The following is a 25,627-nucleotide window of genomic DNA, read 5'->3' on the forward strand; positions in this document are numbered from 1 at the left end:
ATAGTGTCGGCTAGAAATCTGAACATTAGATAAGATTCTTTTTTTTTTTTTTTGCTTTTTTTTTTTCAGAAATCCCTTCTGTCCACTACTCTGAATACCATCACAGGCTTAGATAAGATTCTTGTCGGTTGAAACAGAGGTGCAATCAATCATTACCTGCTCTGAACTAGTCAGGAAAGACAGACCCAGGAAACAGCCCAGAGCTTTAAACCCCAAAGTGTATTGCGGACACACAGCAAACCTTGAAGGCTTCCGGCTTGCTACATTTCTGCCAATGTACTTAGTCACTGCAGAGCATATTACAGTGTGACTCACCTCCACCTACACAGAGTCTACTATGTTTGACAGACTTGTTTCCACTTGATATATAAAAATAAGAAATGAGAAACCCCACATTAACAGGCCAACTAATCAAAAGTCATTTTGAGTGTCTAATTATTTCTTAATAATTATATATATAATTGGTGTATATATACACACACAATTCCCAGTTCTCCCCACAATAGTAGGCCATGCAATCTATGTAGAGTATGCTGGGGAAAGGCTCATGCTAACGCTGTGGTGGGGGTTCCCGTGAGGGGCTGTGGAGCATGCTTCAGCCCCCGTGCAGCCCCTGCGCAGAGATGGACTGCTCCACAGGGCTGACAGAGGCAGTGTGCGGCCTTTCAAAAGCAGAGCACAGACCTGGCTTCAGGTTACATTGCCAACCTCTCAGGGAGTGGCCAGGCTCTTAACCATGTGCACTACACTCAGGGTTCCATGTTAAACCGAGAGTATTCTTATTTAGCGTCTTCATGTTGTCTCAACCAGAAACAGAAAAGCGGCTAACTTTGAATGGGTCTGCCTCACCGTCAGAAGTGCCCAGTCCTCTAGGGTCAATCGCACTGTTCTAAATCTAGCACCCTCTTCCAAAGGCCAACTATCCTGAATTTTCATGATTTCCAACTGTTACCCAGTACAACTTCCTCAACACGCCTTAATAGAGGGAATTTCTAAGCTGTGTGTTTCCTAACCGAATGGAGGGGGACTTCACCTCCTGGGACTCAGCGCCAACTGTCAAATGAGACAAGAATGGCACCCAACGCCCCATGGGTGTGGGTGAAGCCAAGCTCCACACATGCTTCCTCCCTTGATGACACCAGCACTCTGCGGGCAGCCGGGGCCCTCCCAGTCCCAGCCTGCTCAGCATGCTCTCCAGAGTCTTGTTTGGCAGCTTAGCCACCAGTGGTGAGTTTTAATTGTGTCAGAAGTCACCAAGAACTAAGAGTCTCTTCCCACGGGCAGCTGTTTGCATATTCTACCTTCACAGACAGGACTACTCCTTAAGCTTTACCACACTTGTTCTCTTAATCTGCTGGCTTTCACGCTGGCCCCCCGGGGCCCCCATTAGAACTAGGGATAAGGGATAGGGATGGCTACAAGTGGGTAGGGTGCGTGCAGGAAGAGCGGAGGGTTCCGCCCAAACCTATCTTCCTGTCTATGAGAACAATTACAAATACAGGTCTGACAGCTGTGGGATTTAGCAATGATTAATTAGCAAGTGGATTCAAATACTTATAGAGCATCGCATATTTTTCAGTAATTAGTTTTTCACCCATTCATTCAGGCTACACCCACTTATTGACCTCCCCCCACCCTCAGAGCCAAGCACTGCTCTAGGACTTTAGGATCCCAACAGTGTAAAATGCATAGCTAACTGGGTACCAGCCAGTGTCATTCTGCTCTCTGAAGGTGTGAAGGTGCGCAGTCATAGAGGAGTGGGCACAGGAGGATCCAGCAGGATTCAAACAAGGTAGTTTCAACAGTCAAATTATCTAGTTATCTGGGGTCCCTGGGTAATGCAAGTGGTTAGCATGCTTAGTTGTTGACCAAAAGTTTGGAGGTTCATGACAACCTAACGGTGCATTGGCCAAAAGCTTTGGGGACCTAGTTTTGAAAACTGACCCACACTAAACTCTAGGGGGCGGGGGGCAGTATCAAGAAAGCCTATAGCGCAGTGGTTCTCCACCTTCCTAATGCCATGACCCTTTCATACAGTTCTTCATGTGATGGTCACTCCCCAACCATAACATTATTTTCATTGCTAGTTCATAACTGTCATTTTGCTACTGTTATGAATCAGGTGACCCCTGTGAAAGGGTCATTCGACCCCCAAAGGGGTTGTGACCTGCTGCTATAGAGCATAGTTCTCCCAGGAAAACATGGGCTGGCAACTGGTTTTACCGGATTATTTAAAACATGGCAAAGGGCTTTCTGATTTTCCTCTACACCCAAGAAATGCCTATCTTTTCTCCAAGTAACCCATATATACAAGGGCGCTTCAATGAATTTGTAGGGGGTGGGGAGGGGAGAATTAAAAGATAATGGAAAATTTCTCTTCATACGGTTAGATTGTTAAACAGTTTGGGGCAGGGTAGTCTGTGATTCCAATCATGTGTGTAGTAGAAAATGCACCAATAATTTACAGTAGACCCTTTAGCAACACAGATCTGAACTGTACCCGCCACTTATATTTGGGCTTTTCCCCCTCCCCCTTGCCCTTGGGGTGAGCTCAAGGGTGGTGAGAAGCCACTTAAAATTTCTGTGTGATGCCTCATCTGCAGTTCCTGGAGAGACTGACTTGGCATGGGGCAGATTAGCATCACAGGATGTGTTAAGCAGAGACTCCGATTGAGTTCACCAAAAGAGAAACAGGAAAGGAAAAAAAGAAATTCCACATATTAATGAACCCGTGTTGTTCAGCAGTCAACTGTATATGTAAACCGAGTAAATTTCCAATCATCTGACGCAGGTTAGCGCTCACCTATTGGGTGGCGTATAGGGATATTAATGGCAGGCAGCGGCTCCAGGCCATCCTCAACAGATGCGTTTAAACTTGGACAAGATTAGGAGATTCGTCAATAATCTGATGTTCCAAACACAGATCAAGGTTCTCCATCTGTGAGTCAGAAAACTGCAGCTAAGAGATGTTCCTGCTCACTGCTCCGGTAGCGGGCATCAGGACATGCTGGACGAGAGGACTTCTGGGGAGAGGCACATAGCTACATTGCAGAGTAGGGGGAGGAGAGGCGTCTCAGCAGTGAGAGGCAGGATGTGGGAATCTAGAGTTAAAACACACTATGAAGCGGGCATCTGCCTCTCACGGGCGCTATGACATATGCTTTGTGGAAGCAAATGGTGTTTACATGATTCCCATTAAGATACAGTAAAACTATCGGGTAAGGAATACCAGACTTAAGGTCAACTACTATTTCCCTTTTAATGTTACATCGATGTGCCCTCACTTTGAAAGGATTAAACCAGGGCTTTATGTGGATTCTTTTGGGTTCAAACCCCGGCTGTGGATTTATTTGCGTTTCTGCCACAGATAGACTGAAACAGAAGCCGCTTAAGAATCACCTGGGGACCTTGTTAAACTGGAGCTTCTGCTTCGTCTCTCTGGGGTGGAAAGGCAAATTAAATTCTCAGTAAAGGTTCGAACCGGAATGAAATCGTGTAAAGCCCTGCATTAAACCGCCCCTCTTGCTCTCAACAAATTCTTCATCGCTGTCACCTTTGCTCGCTGTGCCTTCAGCCTTTGCATCACTGCAAGCCTTTCCTTATAGGAAACAAACAAACAAAAACACCCATTGCTACGGAATGGATTCCAACTCATGACCCCGTAGGAGTCCTAGGCCATACTTTACAGGAGCACATAAGCCCCGTCTGTGGGTTTGAACCACCAGCCTTGCCGTTAGCCTGACACGAACCCACGGCACAACGAGAACACCTCCTTTGCACAAAAGGAAAGCTAAACAAGGAGGATGTACCTGTTCACCTTACACTTAGGATCAGATCTCATTCGTAACCTACAGACTGCCTCTACAAAGACTTGAGAGTGACTCTGGAAGACAGAGTAGACCTGCTCCTTCAGGCTTCCAAGGTTCTGAATCTTGACAGGGGCAGAAAGCCTCATTTTTCTCCCTTGGAGCAGGACACAATACCAATGGAGACCAAATTGTCCTCAAGCTTTTAAAACTAGGATCGACTTATACAGGACGTTTAGAGAGCTGACGTGCCAATACACTACACAGACAATCATTATCATTTGCCCACAGTCTAAGGTCAAAAAGCAGATCCTACATTGAAGCCCAAAGCTAAAAAAGATAAGCACTTCTCAGCTTCTCTAGGATTTATATAAATGGAAAATCACCAGGGTCTATGAGATCCACATAACTAGTTTCTTCATAATATAATTATTTCAGAGTTGGTTTTGGAGCATTTGTGGATGCGAAAGTTCCTCGTGGTTCTTTTCTCCATTTCTCCAGGTGCCCTTTCCATCTTCCATAGCTGACCTATTAGTCTAGTATTGAGAAGCACCTGTAAATAAATGCATTGACTAATAACAAAGTCTCCAACAGGAAGCCAAAACGCAAACTTAGCAGTATGTACACAACAGATATAGAATGATCTTACACAGATAAAATATAAATTTTGGAATCAAAGAATAAAATGGCCTTGTGATCTTACTTGAAGTTTTACCGGGTGTGTTTAGTGAATCAGAAAACTAGGAGGGAGCCTACAGTAAGAAAAAAACAAATAGCCCATGGAGTCAGTGAGCAACGGACCTGAAGAGACGTTTCACAAAGAGCAAATCCGAATGGCCAATACACATGAGAAAAAGTTCCCGATCACTAGCCATAAGGGAAATGCAAAAAACAACAACTATGAGATACCACCTAACACCTCAAAGGTAGCCCAATTCAAAAAATCAGAATTCAACCAGTGTAGGAGAAGGTGTGCTGAGATGGGAACTCTCATCCACCCCTGGTGAACCTGTAGGTATGTGTAGCTGCTATGGAAATGGATTCGGTGATACCAAAAACAAATGGAAATCAAGCTACCATGTGACCCAGCAATCCCCCTACTGGGCATAGACCCAGAAGAGGCAAGAAACAGACATCTACACTCCAATGTTCATCGCAGCGCAATTCACAATTGCAAAGTGTTGGAAACAACCTAAATCCCCATCAGTGGATGAATGGATTAAAAAACTGTGGTACATACATACAATGGAGTACTACGCATCCCTAAAAAGCAGTGATGAACACATGAAGCACATCATCACGTGGGACGAGGTGGAGGAAATTATGCTAAGCGAAGTAAGCCAAGCACAAAAGGACAAGTACAACACGAGGCCACTGAGGTAGCTTAAAAAGCACAAGGGGCAACAGGGAAAAAGCCACTAAATGCATAAATTCCCAAGGCAAGGCCCAGGCACTCTGGCAAGGGTCAGACCCAATCCAGGATGCATATGGGAGCCAACTAAAAAGGAGGGGGAAAGAAAACAACAAAGAGGATGTGGATAGTGGGGGAACAGGGCACTAACCCACCCACAGGGAAGGTATTGTCTATGTCTCCACAGGAAAAGGAGAGAGAGACCAAGGTTGGTAAGCCAAACCTTGAGGGCAACACACCAGCATGAAGCAGCAAACTAACAGAGGTCTGCGGGGCCTGCCCCAATACCAGCTATATGACCCCCTCCCCAGAAGATTGCACTGCAGAGGATGGCACTGATGATACAGCCCGAGGAGAGTGGTGGGTCTGCTCAGACCACACAGGAGCAAAGTAAAAGGGGGCAGGGGAGAGAGAGAGATCCAACCGCATTCTGGCCCACCAAGCCTGGAGGATGACACTCCTGCTGAGCAGCTAAGGCACAGAGAGGACAGTAGGGCCAGCCTCACCACGAGACACGACAGACCCTCACTGATCCATAGGACTGTAGGAAACAGCGCTGGAGACACCGTGCGGGGATTGTGCCCCCACACTGGGGTGAAACATTTAGGGAGAGCAACAGAACAACAAGGGGAGCAAAGCAATGAACCCAAGGAATCTTAAAAATAAGACTTCAGATTCAGAGGGCAGGGCTTGGTACCTCATCAGACTTGATCGGAAGACATTCATAAGGGTCAGCAGACAGACCTGGAACTATTTATAGTCCCCCCCCCCCTTTTTTTCATGTCTATCTATATAAGATGGGCAAGATAAACAATCCTGAGGAGAAAGTAATGAGACCAATGATGGTGGGGTAGGGGTGGGGGGACAGACAGGGAAGAGGAGGAGGTGGGGGAAAGGGAGGGGCTAGCCAACAAACCCAGGTACAGGGGGAACAAGAGATCTAAATTCGATGACACGGAGGGTGTAGAACGCCTGGTGGGGTTTGATTGAGTGCAATGTAGCTGAGAGGAATTATTGAGAGCCGAATGAAGGTCAACCATGATAGTGGGACAGGAGGAAAGTAAAAGGAAAAAGATGAAAGAACTAGGAGGCAAAAGACATTGATAGAGGTCGAAATATAGGCACACATATATGTAACTATATTATTTTATAAGGATAGAGATAAAGGTCTGTGTACATATATTTATAGGTTCAGTATTAAGATAGCAGATGGACATTGGGTCTCTACTCAAGTCCTCCCTCAATGCAAGAACACTTTGTTCTAATAACCTGGCATTCCGTAATGCTCACCTCCCCAATACGATCGCTGAAGACAAATGGGTGTATAAACAAATGTGATGAAGAAAGCTGATGGTGCCTGGCTACTACAAGATATACCAAGATATAGCATCTGGGGTCATAAAGGCTTGAAGTTAAACAAGCAGCCATCTAGCAGGGAAGCCCAAATGGAAGAAGCACACCAGACTGTGTGATCACAAGGTGTCAATGGGATCACATATCAGGCATCAGTAGATCCAAAACAAACAATCATATCCAACAAGAAAAGCAAACTATGGGGAACTCAAGAAACCATTCTGACCATCTTAGTGTCTAGAGGAGCACCGGAGGTACACAGGTTATGCATTGGGCTGCTAATCACAAGGTCAACAGTTTGAAGCACCAGATGCTCCACAGGAGAAAGCTGAGGCTCTCTCCTCCTGTAAAGACGTACAGTCCCAATGGCAGGGAGTTAATATCTCTAAGCAGGCAGAACTTCAACCAAATGGAAGATGTATTATAAACTAGGTGTGGGGTTGGGGGGAGTGGGTACTCTATTGCCCTACTTGGATTCTTACAAGCAGTGCAATGTTCTATTCAAAAGCATGGAAGATAAAAGCAAATAAAAATAAAGTCACCTACTAAACATCGGTTTGTACATCACAAGCCAGTGGTTGTTCAAACAGCCAAAATAATATCTTTATAAATTTTTGGCCTTAGGATTTCTTTCTCACTGTCTTTAAAATAACTGTATTACTGAGAGAAATTCACATCTACTACATAGGAATTTCAGCAGGGCTCGTATTATTCTAAGCATTTTTCTATAAACCCATCAAGTTGCTTTATAAAAAAAAAAAGCCACAGTGCCAAGGGAAAGCCTATTCTATTTTTTTCTGCAGAATTTCTCCATGAAATTATGAGTTTTGACTTCCAGATAATTGGATATTTTATGAGAATTCCAAATATAGTCTTGAGTCTTTATAGAAGTTTACCGGCTTAAAGAACAGTTCTTTACACTCTAAGAAACAATACTTGAAACTCATGACTCCTTACACCCAGTTATTTTCTTTCATCATGGTAAGCTAAAATGTTTCCACTTCCCATCTTGTTCACCTTTCTTTGAGACAAGGAAATGAACAGCTCTTTTACAAAACTTTCTTAGTCCTGAGCTCAGTGAACAAAGGCACATTTTAAAAATAAAGATAAAAACTGTTGAAGCTTTTTGATTCCAGTTACAATGGAAGAGTTTTATTATTACTATTAAAGAGAGTTTAAAATAGCCTTAGTAATAAAAGAAATTATGTTGACATCCTGGAAAAATGGTTAACACATGGCTAGTGGGGCTGTACAATTTGTACACTGGTGAATCCTTAAAATGAGCTTGGATTCCTATAGCTCCTTTCATACCAAAGTGACTTCAGAATATACTGAAAAATGAAGTGATTACTGATATAAGTTCCCAAGTGAATTCACTTGGCACTGCTTACCTTGACTAAATTCTTTCATTCTTGCTATATCTTCATTTCTTAAATTCTAGTCTGGTTACTAATGCTGAGAATGTTCTGAGTACTAAAAATAGAATTGACCTATAGCAAGTAATTTATTATGATTTTTTAAAAATTATCAAAACTATGGTACGAGTGAGAATTTTTTTTAAATGTTCAGTGGTAATCCTCAGTAGTATAAATGGTGGTTTCTCGATTTGTAACACTGGCCAACACACATTTTGACGCCTCAAATATCAGAGCTGTTTCTGGGTATATTTGACCTGATGAGTCAAAAAGCAGCACCAGTCTTCCCCTACCAGCTCTAGTCTCTGAGACAGTCTATCACTCTTCACATTGCTCACCTACACACAGTCTATCACTCTTCACATTGCTCACCTACACACACAAAATCAAGTGATCTTAATGTAGTGTTGGTCAGCCCGAGATGGAGGATGTGCACACTGGCACATGTTTGTTTAAAGTAGGTTGTGTTGCTAAATATCTAAGTTAGACTTCATATGGTGTCCTTAAGTCCATAGGAATATCTGAACAGTGCAAATTACATGAACTTGGAATTCTCCCTAAGAATCACTTCACCTTCGTTAGGAACTTTAAAAATACTTTTCATCGTAAATTTGCTATCTTCAGCGGGACCAGTAATAAGAACGACTGCACAGTAAATAAAGAGCCCTGGTAGCTTATTGGGTTATAGTTTGACTGATGTCCACAAGGTCAGCTGTGGTCACAAGGAAGTGAAAGACCTCCAGCCTCAGGACAGCTACAGGAGTGGCACCCTGTCCTGTACAGCCACCACGACTCATAATCAACGGACTGATAGGGAGTTTGTTACAGCAAAGAGAGAGTCAAGTGTTCTGAAACCCACGGTGGGTCTGTCCGAGTTCAAACTTTTGAGTTAAAATTAAAATGTTCCAGTCTTGTTATAAGATGCCTTGACAGTGGCTGCAACCAGGGGCTCACACACAGAAATGACTGTCGCACAGCAGGGTGGGGGGGGGGCAGCGTTTCACTGGTTACACAAGATTAGGCAGAACCAACTCCACAGCACACACCAACAGCAGTGCTCTTCAAATAGGTTGTTGTAGATAATGTAAGACGCTGAAAGGCCCATCTGGGAAAAAAGTGGCAGGGAATCTTCCAGAAAGAGAGCTCCGACCTAGTTGGTGGCTGAGGCAGAAGACAAAGTAGAGGGTGGAGGCAAAGTAGCCACAAGGAAAAAGTACACATGCTGGAAAAGTATAAAATAGATGATTATCGGAAGTCACAAAGTACCACACCTGAATATTTTTCTTAAATATCCCAAGTAATTAAAAAATTATGCGCAAGGAGACATCATCATTTGATCACACACACACACACACACACACACACAGAGTGATATGTCCTCCATTCTTTAAGAAACATAAAGTGACTTCTAGTTGAGTAAACAGGCCCAGCATCGATGGATAACGTGTGTTAGCAAAGATGTGGAGAAACGGAGCCCCTCAAACAGCACTGGTAGAAATGCGAAAGGATGCTGCTGCTTGGGAAAACCGTCTGGCCAGCGCTCAAACGGTAAACATGGAATTTCCATGTGGTCCAGCAATAACACCCCCAGACCGATGCGCAAGAGAACTGAAGACATGTCCACGGAAGACTGTGCACAACGGTGCTCACAGCAGCACTGCCGACAACAGTGAAAGGGTGCAAACAAACCAAATAGCCATCAGCCAATGGATGGATAAAGCAAACATGGTCTGTCCACACAGTAGAGTAATAGAAATAAAATTAATGTCAATAAAATTAAATAAAGTACATAGTGGTTGTACATTGGGCTGCAATCCTCAAGGTCAGCAGTTCGAAGCCCCCAACCTCTGCTGAGGGAGAACGATGGGGTTTTCTATTTCCAAATAGAGCCAAGAGTCTCAGAAACTCACAGGGGCAGCTCTACTTTGACCAATAGAGTCATTAGGAGTCAGCATCGACTCAAGGCAGTGACAATGACTGGCAGGTGCTTCCAGAAAACATTACACTAAATGATAGAAGCCTGTTGCCAAAAGATCACATATTACATAACTTCATTTATATGAAATACCTAGAAGAAGCCAAGCAGTGAGACAGAAAGTAGATTAACGGTTGCTAGAAAGTGGATAGAAGGGAAATGAGGTGATAATAAACATTCAAAAATCTATGGTGGTGATCATTACACAGACACAGCTCTATGAATACACCAGAAGGCATAGAGTTGTATGTTTTCCAAGGGGGAATTACATGGTATGTGAGTTAACTCTCAATAAAGTTGTTACGTTAAAAAAAAAAAAAGTCAGGGTGTGGGAGTAGGATCCCATTCTGCTTCCACAACCAGTGGCAGGGAGCCCAGTAAAGACCAAGATATTCTCTGCTGCGCGTTTCTTGAGAGATTCACAGGGCTGACCTCCCTCCAGGCGTGCTTTATTTATGAGACGATAAGGTTGTGGTAAGCACTTCTGGAAGAAGCCAATTTGGAGTCGCTTTTGAAAATGTCAAATGAGTGACTCATCTCATGAGGCAGAGGAAACAAGCTTTGGCTGATCAGCTCCGGTGAGATGTTTCCAACAGATATGGAGGAAAAAGGGTTGCATACTGCGCACAGCCAGGCAGAAGTGGCTTTCGAGACAAAAACAAACCAAAGCTGAGATGTATACTCCCAAATGCCTAAATGGTCTTCCATCCTTTCCAATACCCTAAGAAGAGGGGCATAAAGTACCTAATGAGCACAATTTTCCTCATTTGTAACACTGTTCTTTAATCCTCGCATGTCTGTCAAAGAGAGGGCATGATCCTTGTTTTACATAGGCAAGAAAGTAAACTCAATTCAGGATGAGACCATCTGAAAGCTAGGCGTCCTAGGTTACAGAGCTGTCAGAATCCAGAGCCCAGGCACTCTCTAATACCAGCACCCCTCTCTTGTGCATGGGCAGAAGCAACACGGCTTCTGCAAACACTCCAGAGCACCCAGGGCAGAGGCTTCCAGTGGCTTGGGCCCACCTCCCTTGCCCCAAGCCACCCATGGCAGTTGGATGGATTTGTGGTCTAAGTCCCTGAAGACAGGAGCAGACAAAAATGTATCCATCACTCACCAGGACAGGCACAAACCTCACGATAATTTGTTTTCCAATGGTTTCAGCTTCAAGTTTGGGTTTGGCATGGATTTTTTTTAACAACGAACAGCTGTAGGCAATTTTCACAGAGAATAAAGACATCAATAAGGCAGGGAGAGTGGAACAATAGCTGTCTTCAAGATGAGCATGGATCAGCCACGGTAAGAGCCCATTCTCTGGGCCTCAGAGTCAGGGTGAAAGGACCATGGGTGGGGATGCTGTCAAGCTACCCACTCTGCCCAAGAGTTCCTCTACTGAAGAAGAGATTTGCATCTATCAGCAAAGCCCATGAGATTGGCTTTAAGCTTTAAAATACTGTTCAGTGGTAAATAAAAACCAAGCCATAAACACATCTTTATTGCCCTCTTAATAGTCATAAAAACACATGACTCATTGCTGCTTTCTGGGGAGCATTGTGACCCTGCACCTCAATGACCTCTAGTTTGCCCATCTAACTTGTGGTACCAGTGCATGTAAAAGGATGATACATCATCACTCTGTGAATTCAGAAGAGGCCATGCAATTTGCTTTGGCCAATTAAATGTGCGCAGGAGTGACATATGTCAGTTCCAGCATACGCTTGAAAAACTGCTAGCAGTTCAACATGTTTCTCTTTCCTATTCCACAAGGACTGGGTCTTGGATAAAGGTCAGCAAGAAGCAGAAGTGCCGTTGACACACAGCGGACATGCAGCATTAGCAATGAATAAACCTTTCTGCTGTCACCAGTGTGCTTTTGGTATCACATCATAAACTAGCTTACCATGACTAGATTTGGTATCACATCATAAACTAGCTTACCAGGACTAGATAGCCGCCTTGTGTTGATCCCTTCCATCTCTCTTCTCACTACGGGCTCCCTCCCTACATGCCAGTCACCTCCTCCCGAAGCCTTCCTTCAGCACTTTTCTCATCACCTTGTTTTGCCCTCACAACGCACGTACTCATAACCTCTATAGTTATATCAGTGTGTCTTCTTCAATATCGATCTTCCTTTGCTACTGAAAATGCCAGTTCTTTGGAGACAAAGATCTGGTTTTCTACTGTGAACCTTCACATAGCACCTAGACCAGAATTCTGCATATAGTGGAGATGGGAGGAGGAAGAAGTCCTTAAATGCTGATAATATTCAACATATGCAAATATTCATAGAGTATAAACATGCTATTAAGAATCGCCACTTATTCCTAATCAATTATGGTTGGTAATAGGCCCATTACTTTACTCGGGAGATCAGAAGTCACACATTAACTTCATGGCACTCTATCATGCTGATTTATCATGGTACTTTCTGGATGAATTTTGTTCTCTAAGACAGGGGTCCTCAAACTAGGGCCCACGGGCCACATGAGGCCCACCAAGGACATTTATCTGGGCCGCCGGGTGTTTTTGCCCTGTTTTGTTTTTCACTTCAAAATAAGATATGTGCAGTGTGCATAGGAATTTGTTCATAGTTTTATGGTGTGGTCAGTCCAGGTAATACCCCTGTAGGACTGTGAGACAAGTCTACATTACTTTATTGACTTAAGATTCAAAACAAATGACTGTATTCTCCAATAAAATCTGTTGAAAAAAATAATGATCTAGCTATCAATACATTCTATGACAGAATGCTAGTGGTGGTCAAGGGAGCATAGCATATTCATGTGATGCAGTCCCATTATTTATGTTCTGATTTAAACATCACATCAAACCTAAGAGGAAAGATTCTGTTCACTCTCTCTATTCCAGAAAATAAGTTTGACAAACTTGTATAATTTCCTCATGATTACCCAGATAACAAAGTCAGAGGAGTGATTTAAACTAAGGTCTTCCCGATCTCCAGACCAATGCTCTTTGAACTACGCTATATGATCTTCTAAAATAGAGAATGGAAAGGAACACTACTCCGGATACACTTGCTAAGGTGAGGATACACGTACGTCTCTTGATGAACGGGTCCTGCACTAGACCCATCCCTATAGTATTTGAGGATTCCAAACTATGATATTATCTATAAAAAGTTTCCCACAACAGCTATTATTCCAACTCTATCATTAAGCTAAATAATAATACTGTACTTAAGCAATAATGTCTTTCATCAAAGGACCAAGTGCAGGAGAGATAGTTTGACTAATTTCTTAAAAGGCATATTAATACTCTATTTGAGAATGGAGGCGGGAGGGGAATTTGGGAACTCCCAGGGGTGAAAGGTAGATGAGAAAATGATTTAATGCACACAAAAGTATAGACTTGGCTGAGATGGGGAGAGATTAGATGAGGAAGGGCCACTAGGATGCAGTCCTGCTGCATACATGAAGGCCTAATGGTCTAACGTCATCAATCCCAGAAGCGCAAATGGCTTTCTGGTTCTGTAAAGATTTCAGTCTTGGAAACCCAAAGAGATAACCCTACCCGGTCTTATCAGGTCACTATGAGTCAGAATCGACCCCATGGCAGTTAGTTCTTTTTGTTTATTTGTTTTTTCATATACACAGTGATGATCTACAAAGAGACGCTTGGATAGACATACAGTTTAAAGAAGTGGAGGAGGGAGAGGGGTGGATACCCATGGATACATGTAGGTCCGGCAGAGTATTTACCTATGCTGCAAATATATCCATGAGTGTGTTAGAGCACACAGGGAGCAGAGTTGTGAAAACTCCTTGGACCGAACAAACACCTTGAGGAAATGAGTCACTGGGCCTGGAGGCTCAAGACTAGGTCTTGGAGGACACCAAGGTCAATTGGCATAACGCAGTCCAGAACAACAAGGCCTTAAAAGCTCATGAGCAGTCATCTTACATGTAAATATTAGTCTCTACCTGTCCAGAGAAAAGAAGAGCGAGGAAAACCAAAAGAGATCCAATGGACTAATGAGCCGTGCAAGTATCTCACTCCACAAGCCTGAGAGCAGAAGCACTAGACGGTGCCCAGCTACCACTACCAACTGCCCTCAAAAGGATCACTTTAGAAGGTCCTAGAGAGGAGAGGAGGAAAAATGTGGAACAACACTCAAAATTACAAAACAGATCCAGCTTACTGGCTACACAGAGATCGGTGGGACCAAGAAAGACTATGACCCTTATTGACCCTCCAGGTCTGGAAGGGAACTCACCACCAGGTGAGAATAACCACCCATGTAAGATGGAGCAAGGAAGCATTTACCCAAAACCAAAGCTGTGAGGGTTTGCAAAGGAGGGAGAATAAAGCAGTCTGGGATAAGCGGCAGGTCACTGAAGGGATCAAAACCCAGGAGCGGAAACAAAATGTGTATGAATTGTTGAACGTGAAGCTGATGACGGGCTCTATAAACCTTCACCTAAATCACAGCAGATTTGGGGAGGCTTTGTTAAGTCTAAATGTTAAAAGGTCTACCTGCCCCCAAATCGAACCCGTGAAGCACTATGATGTAAAAATGTGCCCTTCTTTTTCTCCTCCTTCTCCCCCTCCCCCCTCAGTGCTGAGTCCGTGTGGACTTAAGAGGATAATGGGGCAGTGTCCCCGAGGATGAGAAGGCCCCTGGCTACCCATCCTCCCCTCATAGGCCCCCGTGATGGGCGGGAAATCGGAGACTCACCACCAGTTCACTGAACATGACATGCAGCTCCTCCCCTGGGGGCATGGGCAGCGCCGGCTCCATGGTCTGAAGGGCAAGGTTGCTGTTGTTCCGCAGGCGGTACGTGATTTCGGGGTGATCGTTATTCCGGAAACAGCAAAAGATGAAAGAAATCCCCCGGCCGCCTCTCTTCCTTGGGGCCATGGCTGAATGCTGTCCTGTTCCGTGGCGTGGCTAGAGCCTGTGGAACGAGACATGAAGCGTGTAAGAAGAGATGACAAGAAGTTAAAAGAGCGATCTCGGGCCAATTCATGAACGGCCACCCCGTGCCGCAATGAAGACCAGCCACGAGGGGATTTGGCGTCTAGCTGGGCAGAGCGCACATGTACATCTGTTCACTTGTTCAACTCTTCCTATGGCCAACTGCTGAGCAAAGGGCACAAAACTGCAGCCACTCCACCCCACGACGTCGACGCTGATGGGTTTGGGCTGCTGGCCATGCTTTGGGCACCACATGCTCTTTCCCGCTGATCTGTTTTGCTCTCGTTAGACCGCCGGCAAGAATGACCTTCTCTTCCTTGTCCCCTTGGAAACCCTTTGGGGATCTTCCACTCATCATTTAACGTCCATTTCTAATTTCTCCGCCTTGCCTTTCCCCACATGGGACTAATAATATACATATGCTAAGACATATGGATCTGTTCCAGCACGTGTCACACTCTAAGTTATTTATGGACGCGTCTCCCCGTGACACTGAGAACTCAAGGGGAGGGACTGCGCACCAAGCGATCTCGTGTCTCTAATGCCCTGTGCGGTGCCAGGAAGAACGGAGGCACTCAGCAAATGTTTATGATATTGAATAATTTAAACTCCTAACAAAGAAAGAGGGAACAACATGAGCTAAATGGGTCAGAGAGCTTCAAACAGCAAAGTTCAAGTGAGTTCACCAATAGGGAAATGGTTAAATAAATGACGGTACATTCACATAATAGAGTTCCAGGTAGTCATTAGGAAGAACAAGATACCTGTTGGTGGCAAAACCTTCAAGGGACCAAATGGTAGGCATACGACGTATGTGTCATATGCTATCGGGGTGTACTTTTTAAAGTGCTTCAAAACATTCGTGGAAAAAATTCCATTATCTTTGGTTCCATTTTTCTTTGAAATTTTTTTATCTCTCTCAGACATATCAGTTATGAGTAGATGCAAGAAAAAGTGAGAAGCAGTAATCTCCGAGACAACATGGAATCAGATAACTTTTCCTTTCACTGCACACCTTTAAATTTTAAAAAAAAATGATTTCACTTAGTTATTTGTATAGTCCTACAAAGTTACAGCCATAGGCATTATCTTGGAAAAAATTCAAAGCGACACTAATCCAAGGTCGTAAGCAAATCACAGGACAATGTGTACAGCATGATGTCATTATGTCTTTTCAAAACAACTTCATACAGAAACCTAGATCACTTATGTGTAGCTCTGAGAAGGGGGACAGGGAAAAGCAAAACAAGGGAAGATTATTTATGCAATTTATCATTATTATTAATTTATCATGAGCACATGGTCATGTATAACTTTTATAGATGCTGAGGGACAAAAAAGATGGGGTTTGGGTGGAAAATGTAGAACATGAAGTGGCCCTTCAAGAGTCGAAAGGACAGAGGAAAGACTTCAACAACAGGGAGGAGTACAGGAGCACAGGCGCATTTCAAGGGAGGTTAGCAACACCCCGGAGGTCAGCTTGGAGGGCGGGCTGGTCGTGACTTGGTGTACCTTGAACGTAGGCTGAGAAGTCTGGATGAATCCCCTGGGACACAAGAATCTAACCTGAATGCAAACTGGGTCCACGTCTCACTTAAAAACAAACACACAAGGAAAGCAGAGGTCGCTGAGTCTTTCTTCTTTGCAGGTTTTAGGGTTGTGTGCAACTGGCCAAGCTAGAAAAGAGCTCATGAATGCTGAGCACCTCGTGGAGAGCAGACTGCTGTCACAGAAAACTAGCCCAATGATGTCACTGATGCCATCTTACTGGCACAGTTCAGAGTGGCCAGTGGATGAGCCCAGGGACTTTCTACTCCGGTAGACATTCTACCTAAAGGGTCGCTCTGAGGTGGCTTTGCTAGATGGCAGTGAGTTTGGGTTTTTTTTTTTGGTTTTCAATCAGTGGTTTCAACCTTCCTCATGCCATGACCCTTTAATACAGTTCCTCATGTTGTGACCCCCAACCATAAAATTATTTTTGTTGCTACTGTTATAAATCAGGTGACTGTTATGAATCAGGTGACCTGTGAAAGGGTCCCCAAAGGGGTCGTGACCCACAGGTTGAGAACTGCTGATTTACACAGAAGCAAACACCTGTCCCAAGAGACAGAGTGGTAGCGGTAGCTGCTGCTACTGCAGGTGCGTCCCTGAAGGAGAAGAGGAAGATTTCAGAGCCTGCGGCCTGCAGGGATGCTTAGATGATTTTTAGGGCTGCTAAAACAGATACAATATCAGAGCCGTGTCACCCTCAGGTTGAATTTAAATCTAATGGATAAGAACTCAGCCGTGCCTGTGATTGGGAGATGGTAGGATACAAGGAGTACAGGGCTGTAATCTTTAGACCAGTGTCTCCAGATAGAAACTCCTGGGGCATTTCACTGCCATCGAGCAGATTCTGACTCCTGTGGACCCTAAAGAACAGTAGAACTGCCCTATGGGTTTCAGAGACTGTAAGTCTTCACCGGAGTAGAAAGCCTCAGCTTTCGTTCCCCCTCAGAGCTGCTGGTGGCTTCAAACTGCTGACCATGTGGTTAGCATCCCAATGAGTAATCTACTATGCCACCAGAGCTCTAGGGCAGAAGATACTCCAACCATGAGATAGGAGATGGGGACCGATTAGTGATTTTCAGTAGATTCTCAGTTCAGCATCAATCTCAACAGTTTTTTTCATCCATCTTGAGCATCAGAATATTAGCCACCAACCATACATACCCATACACGCGCACTCTTCTGTGACTTTTCACTGCAACTACAAGGATATGCAAATAGCAACTGGTTCCTGCCTCTGCATGGTTGATCCGTCTTTATCACTGAGGCTTCATCGAGAATTTAGCCGTTAACATTCTCAGGCCACCTTTATCTGTAACACGCAGTCCCCTTCCCTCACTCCAGTAAGGTGTCCATCACGGAGCCGTCAGTGCTGCCCTGTCTGGCTCTGAAACTGACTGAGTCAACACACTCAACAACCCACTGTGCTGAGGCATTCATGTCTGGGTCTAGATGTACATGTGCAAGGCCATCTGAGAAAAACACAGTAACATGCTGCGTATCAGAATGAAAGATCCTGGGCTCTGAGAAGACAGCAAGGACTGAGTCACCAGGAATGTATAATCTGGAATGCACCACATAAGTATTGTTCTTGTGAGTTACCCTGGCGGAAAGCCCGACTCCTGGGTGCCCCACCAGCACTGTACAATCCCAGCGGGAAGTGCCCAGGGGAGTATCTGGGAATGGAACCCAGGAGGGTTGATGGAGTTCTGACAAAATATAGGAGGAAGTGCTTTCAGGCAGAAAGAACAGCACTAAAAAAGAGTCTGGGGTAAAAAGGACATGGAATCTAAGAAGTGACAGGTGTGTGGTCACAGTTGTGTAATATGTCACCAATTCCCAAAGCAGAGCCCTAGGCTTTGCATTCAGGGTGCATCAAATCTGGTGCCAAGTCGATTCTTCTGCCCTTTCTATTTCTGTTAAAAAATAAAATGAAATGAGACCCCACGTTTTAAGTTAACAGCTTGTTTTCCACCCCTCCGTAAACATGTTGCATTCTTCTCATCTATTACCCACGCTGTCCACTCGTTCCTTCCTGTCCCGTCTGTGTCCTGCCAACATCCTCCCCACAATGACGGCAACACCCCGAGAGTGCCCAGTGTGGGCACGCTGCAGCCACTGCTGGGGGTGGCGGAGAACTGGCTGCAGCGTTTCTGAAGTGCAGTTTATCACACCATAAAACAGCCACCGCACTTTAGGACCTGCCATTCCTGCTTTGGAAACAATAAAGAAACGCACAGAGATGCCGTCAAAGATGCTTGCACAAAAGTGTTCGTTGCATCATAATAGCAAATAAATGAGAGCATAGACTGACTGCCGAGGACTAGATGGAAGGAGTGAGAATGCCTACATATGTACAGTGGCAGCAAAGAGCAGGTACACACCATCCCATTTTGTAGGGAAAATGGCATAAATGAGTGAAAAGAAGCCACGAGAAACTCACCCAAATGGGCAGCAGCAGGCTCTGTGTCAGATTTTGGATTAGCTTATTTCACTCACCTGTACATTCCAATTTTTTTCACATCCTGAAGAAATAGCTTTTAGGATTAGCTCAATGAGATAAAAATTTAAAATAATGCTTTGTATCATTATTTGCATCAAAATAATGGAAATGTGTATCTAAAATGTTCCTTTAAAAAATATCAAAATTCCAGGGATTGACCATCCGTTTCTCAAACTATTTGTGGTGGAACACTAGTTCCACCTGTTACAAAGTGATATTTCTGCCAAATCTGAGGGAGCTGCATAAAGTTCCCTGAAAAAATGTCTTTAAAAAAATAATGGCATTTTCCATGAACTTTCTAAAGCCTTCTTCCCCTCCAATGCAGCACAATATCTTAGCTATGTTAAATTGCTATAAAAAGTTCTAAATGTTTCATCTCAATTCTGATGCACTATGTGAAGCAGTGTGGGTAGACAGTGATAGCACAGCTCTACAGCAGGAAATGGGCATTAAGACCAAGCTCATTAAAATAGAACTGCTAATGTTGGCATCCGCTGTGTCCTCCAGGCAGGAACTACATTCCACTCCAGGGCCAGACCCAGTGGCCTGCATCCACCATCAGTCAAAGTCTATGTGACTGAGCACACATGCCTATGGGGGTACAGATGGAGGCACAGAGTCCAGGCTACTGGAAGATAAGGGCTAAAAATTCAGGTAGGCCAGGGACAGCTCATGGAATGCCTATGGTCTATGCCCAGCCTTCAAGTTCTTTTCCAGCCACCTCCTCCACGTAGTCTGGTCCCTACGCAACTGAATAGGGGCTAGGCTCTCTTAGCATTTTGTGAGACCCATGAGGCACAGTCGTCACCCAAAACTCAGTCTCACTGCCAGACGTCCATTCCGACTCATAGCAGTCTTACAGGTTACTGTCATCTGTCTTCTAGGTCTTTCTTGCCTCACTGATGGCCCAAAGCCAAGGGGGCAACGCCTCTGGCACCTGTGGCTCAGTGCTTTCCACTTGAGAGGACAGCCAAGCATTTGGTAAATGGATGAAAAAAGAAAGTTTCTGTTTCACAATTTTCAACTTGTTTCACTTAAACATAAGCTATATTGCATTCTGGTGGCATTATGCAGAGGCGCGGAGGAAACATAGGATCTAAAACTCATTCCAAAGCATTTCTCAAGTCTTAAAAAGAAATGCCAGCAGCCCAATAAACAAAAGGGTATGAGGATCTTGGCTAGATTCTTAGATGGGTAATGAGATACAGCGCCTAATACGCTTAAGAAACAGTAAAGTCCCTTTAGCAAGGACCAAAATATTACCCCTGACAGGTGATTTGTGTTTAAAAGCCCAGCTAAGCTCAAAGGGCGAGTTTTTCTGATGGTTCCTCCATGAAACCCCAAACACAAGGCCTCAGCTTGAACCCCCCTCAAGCGGTAGGCGATGGCAGGCCTTCCAGATGTCCAGAAAGCAACCACTGCTAACACACACTCTGAACGCCGCTGCTCGGAGTCCAGTCTCCTGGACACAGTTCAAAACAGGAAGCAAAAGTGCTCAAGCCACTTGTGACCCACCCTCCGTAGCACAGTTCTAGCACTTGGCTAACAAGTGACTGCAGCATCGGCCTTCTGCCTGTGATTTTAATAAGTGCATCCGCACCCCTGGTTCCGCTCCATCATTCCCGTTTCACAGATGGGACTTAAAAGTCTTGGGTGGGAGAGGAGAGGGATCAAATGGAAAGAAAGAAGGTAAAGGGAGAGTTGATTTGTTAGCAAAGGCTTAACATATGTTTATTCAAGAAACCTAATTAATTGGTTGGGAGTGGGGCCAGGGAAGTGGGCAGGTTAATCCTGCTGGATTCCAGTCCACCCCTCTCCAAGGACAAGGTCATTACCTTACTTCAGCCTCCACTCGTCTTTCATCTGCAAAACGACAATGATTCATTAACTTTTCTTCCTAACCCTTTGTTTCCTAGTCCAGGGGGTGGCAAGATTTTTCCTGAAAGAGCCAGAGAGTAAATATTTTAGGCTTCTGGGGTCACACAGGCTCTGTTGCAGCTACTCAGCCGCGCCGCTTTACTATAAAAGCTTTCACGGACGATCTGAAAACAAGTGTGTTGCAGTGTTCCGATAAAACTTTACTTGTGGACACCGAAGTCAGAACTTCATTTCATGTCACAAAATATTCTTCTTCATTTGCTTTGTTCTCAGTCATTTAAAGAGGCTGACAACTGTCCTTAACTCACAGGCCATGAACAGAAACAATAGGCTGAACTTTGCCGACAGCTGTCCTAAGCTGCCTCGGACCACCATGTTCCTTTACTTAGTCTATTAGGTCAATTTTTTTTATCGAGCATACATATGTCCCAAGCACCGTGCTAGGCACTAAGGAAAGGGGGTAAGAGTTGAGTGCCCTCGGAGGCACCTATCTCCTTAGAGGAGCAGAAAAACTCCAGACAGCGAAAACCAAGCTCACTGCCCTCAAGTCGATTCTGACTAAGATTACATAGATTGTACAGAACAAAAAATATATATAAACAGATATATAATTTGGCAATATATATTGACAAAATATTCCGGTTATATATAATCACATACATAATATATACATATAATTTTGGTTATATATAAAGTTTTGGTTAGAACGATATGGAACAAAGAGGAGAAACTGAAACAAGCAGTGGTGGTGGTGGTGGTGGTGGTGGTGGTGGTGGTGGTGGTGTGGAATGGAGGCTCGGGAGCAGGGGAACATCTATTGCCTCTCCAAAGATGCATTTAAACTGAGAGTAAATGTAGTGCGCAGAAGTCTAGCACAGTAGGGGACTAGTCTAGGAAGATACATCAGTATGACTGGGATCTAGCAAGGAATGAAACCCGGGAAGGGTAGAGGCTAAAACCCAGGGCCCACTTTAAATCTGATTGTGTCACCTCTTTGCTCTGTCTCCTGAATACAGTCCAACTCTCAAGCACGGGCCGGAGGACTCTCCATGGCCTGTCCCTTGTCTTTTCCAACCACCGTGTCCTACCACCTTGAACGCTGCCCATAGATACGTGTGCCCCGATCATCAGGCCATGGCACACCCTGGACATCCCCTCTGCCTAGGGCGCCCTTTCCCTCTTTCTCTGAGATTCTACTAGTGACCAGCCAAGACCTGGCCCAAAGACTGCTGCTTTTCTGAACACTAATGCCCGCGGGATGGGCACCCACTTGCTCTCCACATCCCAGCGCCATGTATCTAGTCCAGTATAGATTTTAACCTGTAACAATTGATTTGGAGGCTTAGTCCTATTATGAAATCCTGAAGGCAGGAACCCAATTTTGTTCAAGCCTTCGCAGTCAGCACGTTCTCAACGCGTGTTTGCTGAATGCGAAAGTATGAGTGCCTGAGCGAGCAGATGGTCTCCACTCGGATCTTCAGAGATGTGTGTCCTTCCCACAGTTGCCCGGGATCTGTTTTACACGACCATCAAAGCATGCAGAGCCATCTGGGCCGTCAAGTGCTCCTTCGCCACTTATCCAGATCTCTGATGCTGACAGCAGGCCACAGTGGACTGGGTCCTCTGGGTATCTGCAGGGGCCCAAGAGCGAGGCAGCGTTCCAGGCAGAACTAGGTGGTACTTGTTTTTCCCACCCTTCCCCGGGGCTCCACTGGAAATAGGCCCAGTGACGTCATTATTTCAGGCTTTTCCTTAATTTCTATTCAGTGAACACTTTGCCGCGGACAGTACTCACTGGCTCAGCTATCATCCTCAGTTTGGTAGATGCAGGCGGAGGTACCAGAGACGCAGATGAAGAAAGCCGACTGCCAGGCAGGAAGGCCCCAGCCTGGTGGAGCCTTGTAGGGAGCAGAGGAGCCAGCCCTTCTCTTTCTGGTGGAAAGAGAATGCACACCTCTGAAACCAAGATGTTCCCTCATCCTGGCCCAGTTTCAGTCGGATCAGCTGGAGAGAAAGGACTAATTCCAGCATGACAGCTGGGCCCTCAACCAGAACACATCTTCTAATCTCGGCTTCTGGCATTTTGTGCAGAGGGGAAGAAGTCACTTCTGGGACATCCAAAATGCAATCCATCGATACCATTACAGATGGCTATTGCTATGCTGTGCACAAGGAAGCAATTTAAAAGCTACTTAGGATTCTGGAGCAGGTGCATTTTGCTTACCAAGGAATAAGAAATGTAATCCATCTGCAGGCTAGCTTGAAGTCAGAGTCATTTGTACTGTACTGTAACAAAACAAACAACGCTCTCAATGTGGCACCAGTAACAAAGTAAGAAGTGGCCAAATGTTAGGGAGCTTCAATGATGATGATGATGACTAAAGAAAACATCGAAGAGCAACTTTCAATCCAGAACAAAACCCACCCATCGTTCTCCTTTGATAATGCCAAGACACGATAGAGGTATGATATGCAAAGTTTGCTTTCCATGAAGCAGCACGCTAGTACCAAAGACCGGTGGAAACTGAAGGTCATGAGGACAAAATAGATTCACATAGAAACTTCCACCACTTTAACTGGCTCATCAGGGGCTTCTGCCACATTATTATTTAGGAATGGCTTTCTAGACTGAGGGAGAATATCAGCAGTAAGTCATCCAGGCTTCCTCCTCTAATCTCCATTATTACAGGGGAAACAACAGCCTAGCTTCTCAGGGAGGAGGGAATGAGACACAGTGAGTTTGTCAGCCACGAACTTGGTCAATGGTTGAGAATGTTTGCATGGGGTCTCTAACAGCAGAGGAGCCTTCGTTTCTCTCCCCTTACTTGCACCATGTTCAACAAGACAGTGTCGGTCTCCTAGAACCGCCAGAGTACCATAAACTAGATGTTTGCTTGTTGATTGTCTAAGTCCTGGTGATGTAGTGGGTTATGCGTTGGGCAGCTACATCGCGAGGTCCATTATTCAAAACCACCAGTCACTCCTCAGGAGAAAGAGGAGGCTGTCTACTCTGGGAAAGAGTGACAGTCTCGGAAGCCTACAGGGCAGCTCTACACTGTCCTCTATGGCTGCTGTCACACTGAATGGCAGCGGGTTTGGTTTTCTGGAGTTGGGCAGGGCCATGGCTAAGTCTAGGAGATGCTCCTTGCCTGTTGCTCCCGGTTTCTGGTGGCCCTAGGCATTCCTTGGTGAGCAGATGGCTCTTCACATGGCTTTCCTGTGTCTTTCTGTGACTCTGGTCCACTTTCAGAAGGATGCCACTCATATGAGATTAGAAACCACCCTTGTACTCAAGTTAGCAGCTTCAAAGGCTGTTTCCAAACAAGGTCAGATACATAGGTTGCATGGATTAGGACTTCCATAAATCTTGTGGGGAGATGCACGCCTATCAATAACAGGCAGTATTTCCCACTTATAGCTCAAAAAAAAGGTAATCTCAACACTAAAATAATATAAACCACCTTTAACATTTCTAAAACAATACAAACTGTCACAGACGTAGAAAGGGAAACCAAAGAGAAAATGTCCGCTACGAAGTAACGATGGGGGAGGTCTCCACTGAGCGGCACGGGCTATCATTTTCAGAGCTGCAATTGACTCCACATCTTGCAATTTTCCAAAGGATCCTGACATACAATTTCAGTTTCAACAACATGATAATTAACCCAAATTCCCTTATCAAGAAAAATGTGAAAAGAAAAAGAAAATGCTTTGCTTCGCTCCTTGGCCATCTCTCTCCCCTTCTCACATTCCTCATGTCTGGTTTCATTTCCCAAGCACACCAGATGCCAAATACTATTTGCAACTTAAAAAAAAATCATGGAATACAGTCTAAAGGTTGTATGAGAAATGTTTGAAAGGGAATTGTGTTTTCCCTGAAAGTTGCAACGTCCTCTCCCAGCCATCAGGAAATGGAAAAGGGCGTTTCTCAGCTAGAATGTCCAGCGGTGGGACAGCCCTTCCCACACACTTGGTCCCCAAAGGGCACTTCTTGGAGTGGCTCCTGGAAACTCCCCCAGCAGCCATTTCTCACAATCCAGTGATTTTTCGGATGGAAGGGGACACAAGGTGAGCACCTCCAGGACCCCAAAGCCTAACATTCAGGAAAGGCTCTCCTTGGCAACATGCTGACACACAACGACCCCTGTGGGGTTCCAGGACTGGAACTGTTTTTTATGGGAGTAGAAAGCCTAATCTTTTCCCTCCTAGGAGCTAATGGTGGTTTTGAACTGCCTATCCTGTGGATTACAGCCCACGGTGTAACCAACCACTACACCATCAGGGCTCCCCCTCCCCTCTAAAATGCTCTACTGCCCAGAGCAGGGCAGGAAGGGGAAGCACACTCCCTGTCCTGGGTCTACTCCTGCATCCAAGAAAGCAGAGGGTGGGTGGGTGTGGCCGTGAGGGTGTACCCATGTACATGCAAAGCGGAGGTTGGACCAGATACTCTTCCTTCCTCAAATCCTACGTAGAGAAGGGAGGGAAAACTCCAATGAGGCATAGCCACAGCCTGAAGTCACCAAGTCTCAGCCAGCCTGTAACTACTGGCCTTCCTTGAAGCCTAACCCCCCCTCCCCCCACCCAGGCCACTGCCAGAAAACACCCCCCTTCCTCCTGTTCAAAAGAAAAGCAGGGGCTCAAAAAGAAAAAGCTAGCAACAATTGCTGTGCCAGGACCCAAGAGACTGACCCCGGGCTCAGGCTCAAAATCCCTCAAACCAATAGAACAGTTCCTGGGTTAGGCAGTTGGCACTGGTCATGTGACAGAAACCCGAGTCTGGGAGCCAGGACATCTCGTCTCGA

General features: G+C 45.1%; 1 protein-coding gene across 4 annotated transcripts in view; it reads right to left on the minus strand.

Annotated features, from left to right (window-relative positions):
- Nucleotides 1-25,627, minus strand: part of DAAM1 (dishevelled associated activator of morphogenesis 1) — a 194,336-nt gene that overhangs the window by 106,605 nt on the left and 62,104 nt on the right. For all 4 annotated transcript variants that reach the window (XM_075531931.1, XM_075531933.1, XM_075531932.1 and 1 more), the window contains one exon: nucleotides 14,657-14,876. In XM_075531931.1, coding sequence (XP_075388046.1) covers nucleotides 14,657-14,839 — 183 coding nt within the window. In that variant the 5' untranslated portion in view covers nucleotides 14,840-14,876. The remainder of the gene's footprint in view (nucleotides 1-14,656; nucleotides 14,877-25,627) is intronic.

Source organism: Tenrec ecaudatus, chromosome 14 (assembly GCF_050624435.1).
Source record: "Tenrec ecaudatus isolate mTenEca1 chromosome 14, mTenEca1.hap1, whole genome shotgun sequence".
Lineage (NCBI taxonomy): Eukaryota > Metazoa > Chordata > Mammalia > Afrosoricida > Tenrecidae > Tenrec > Tenrec ecaudatus.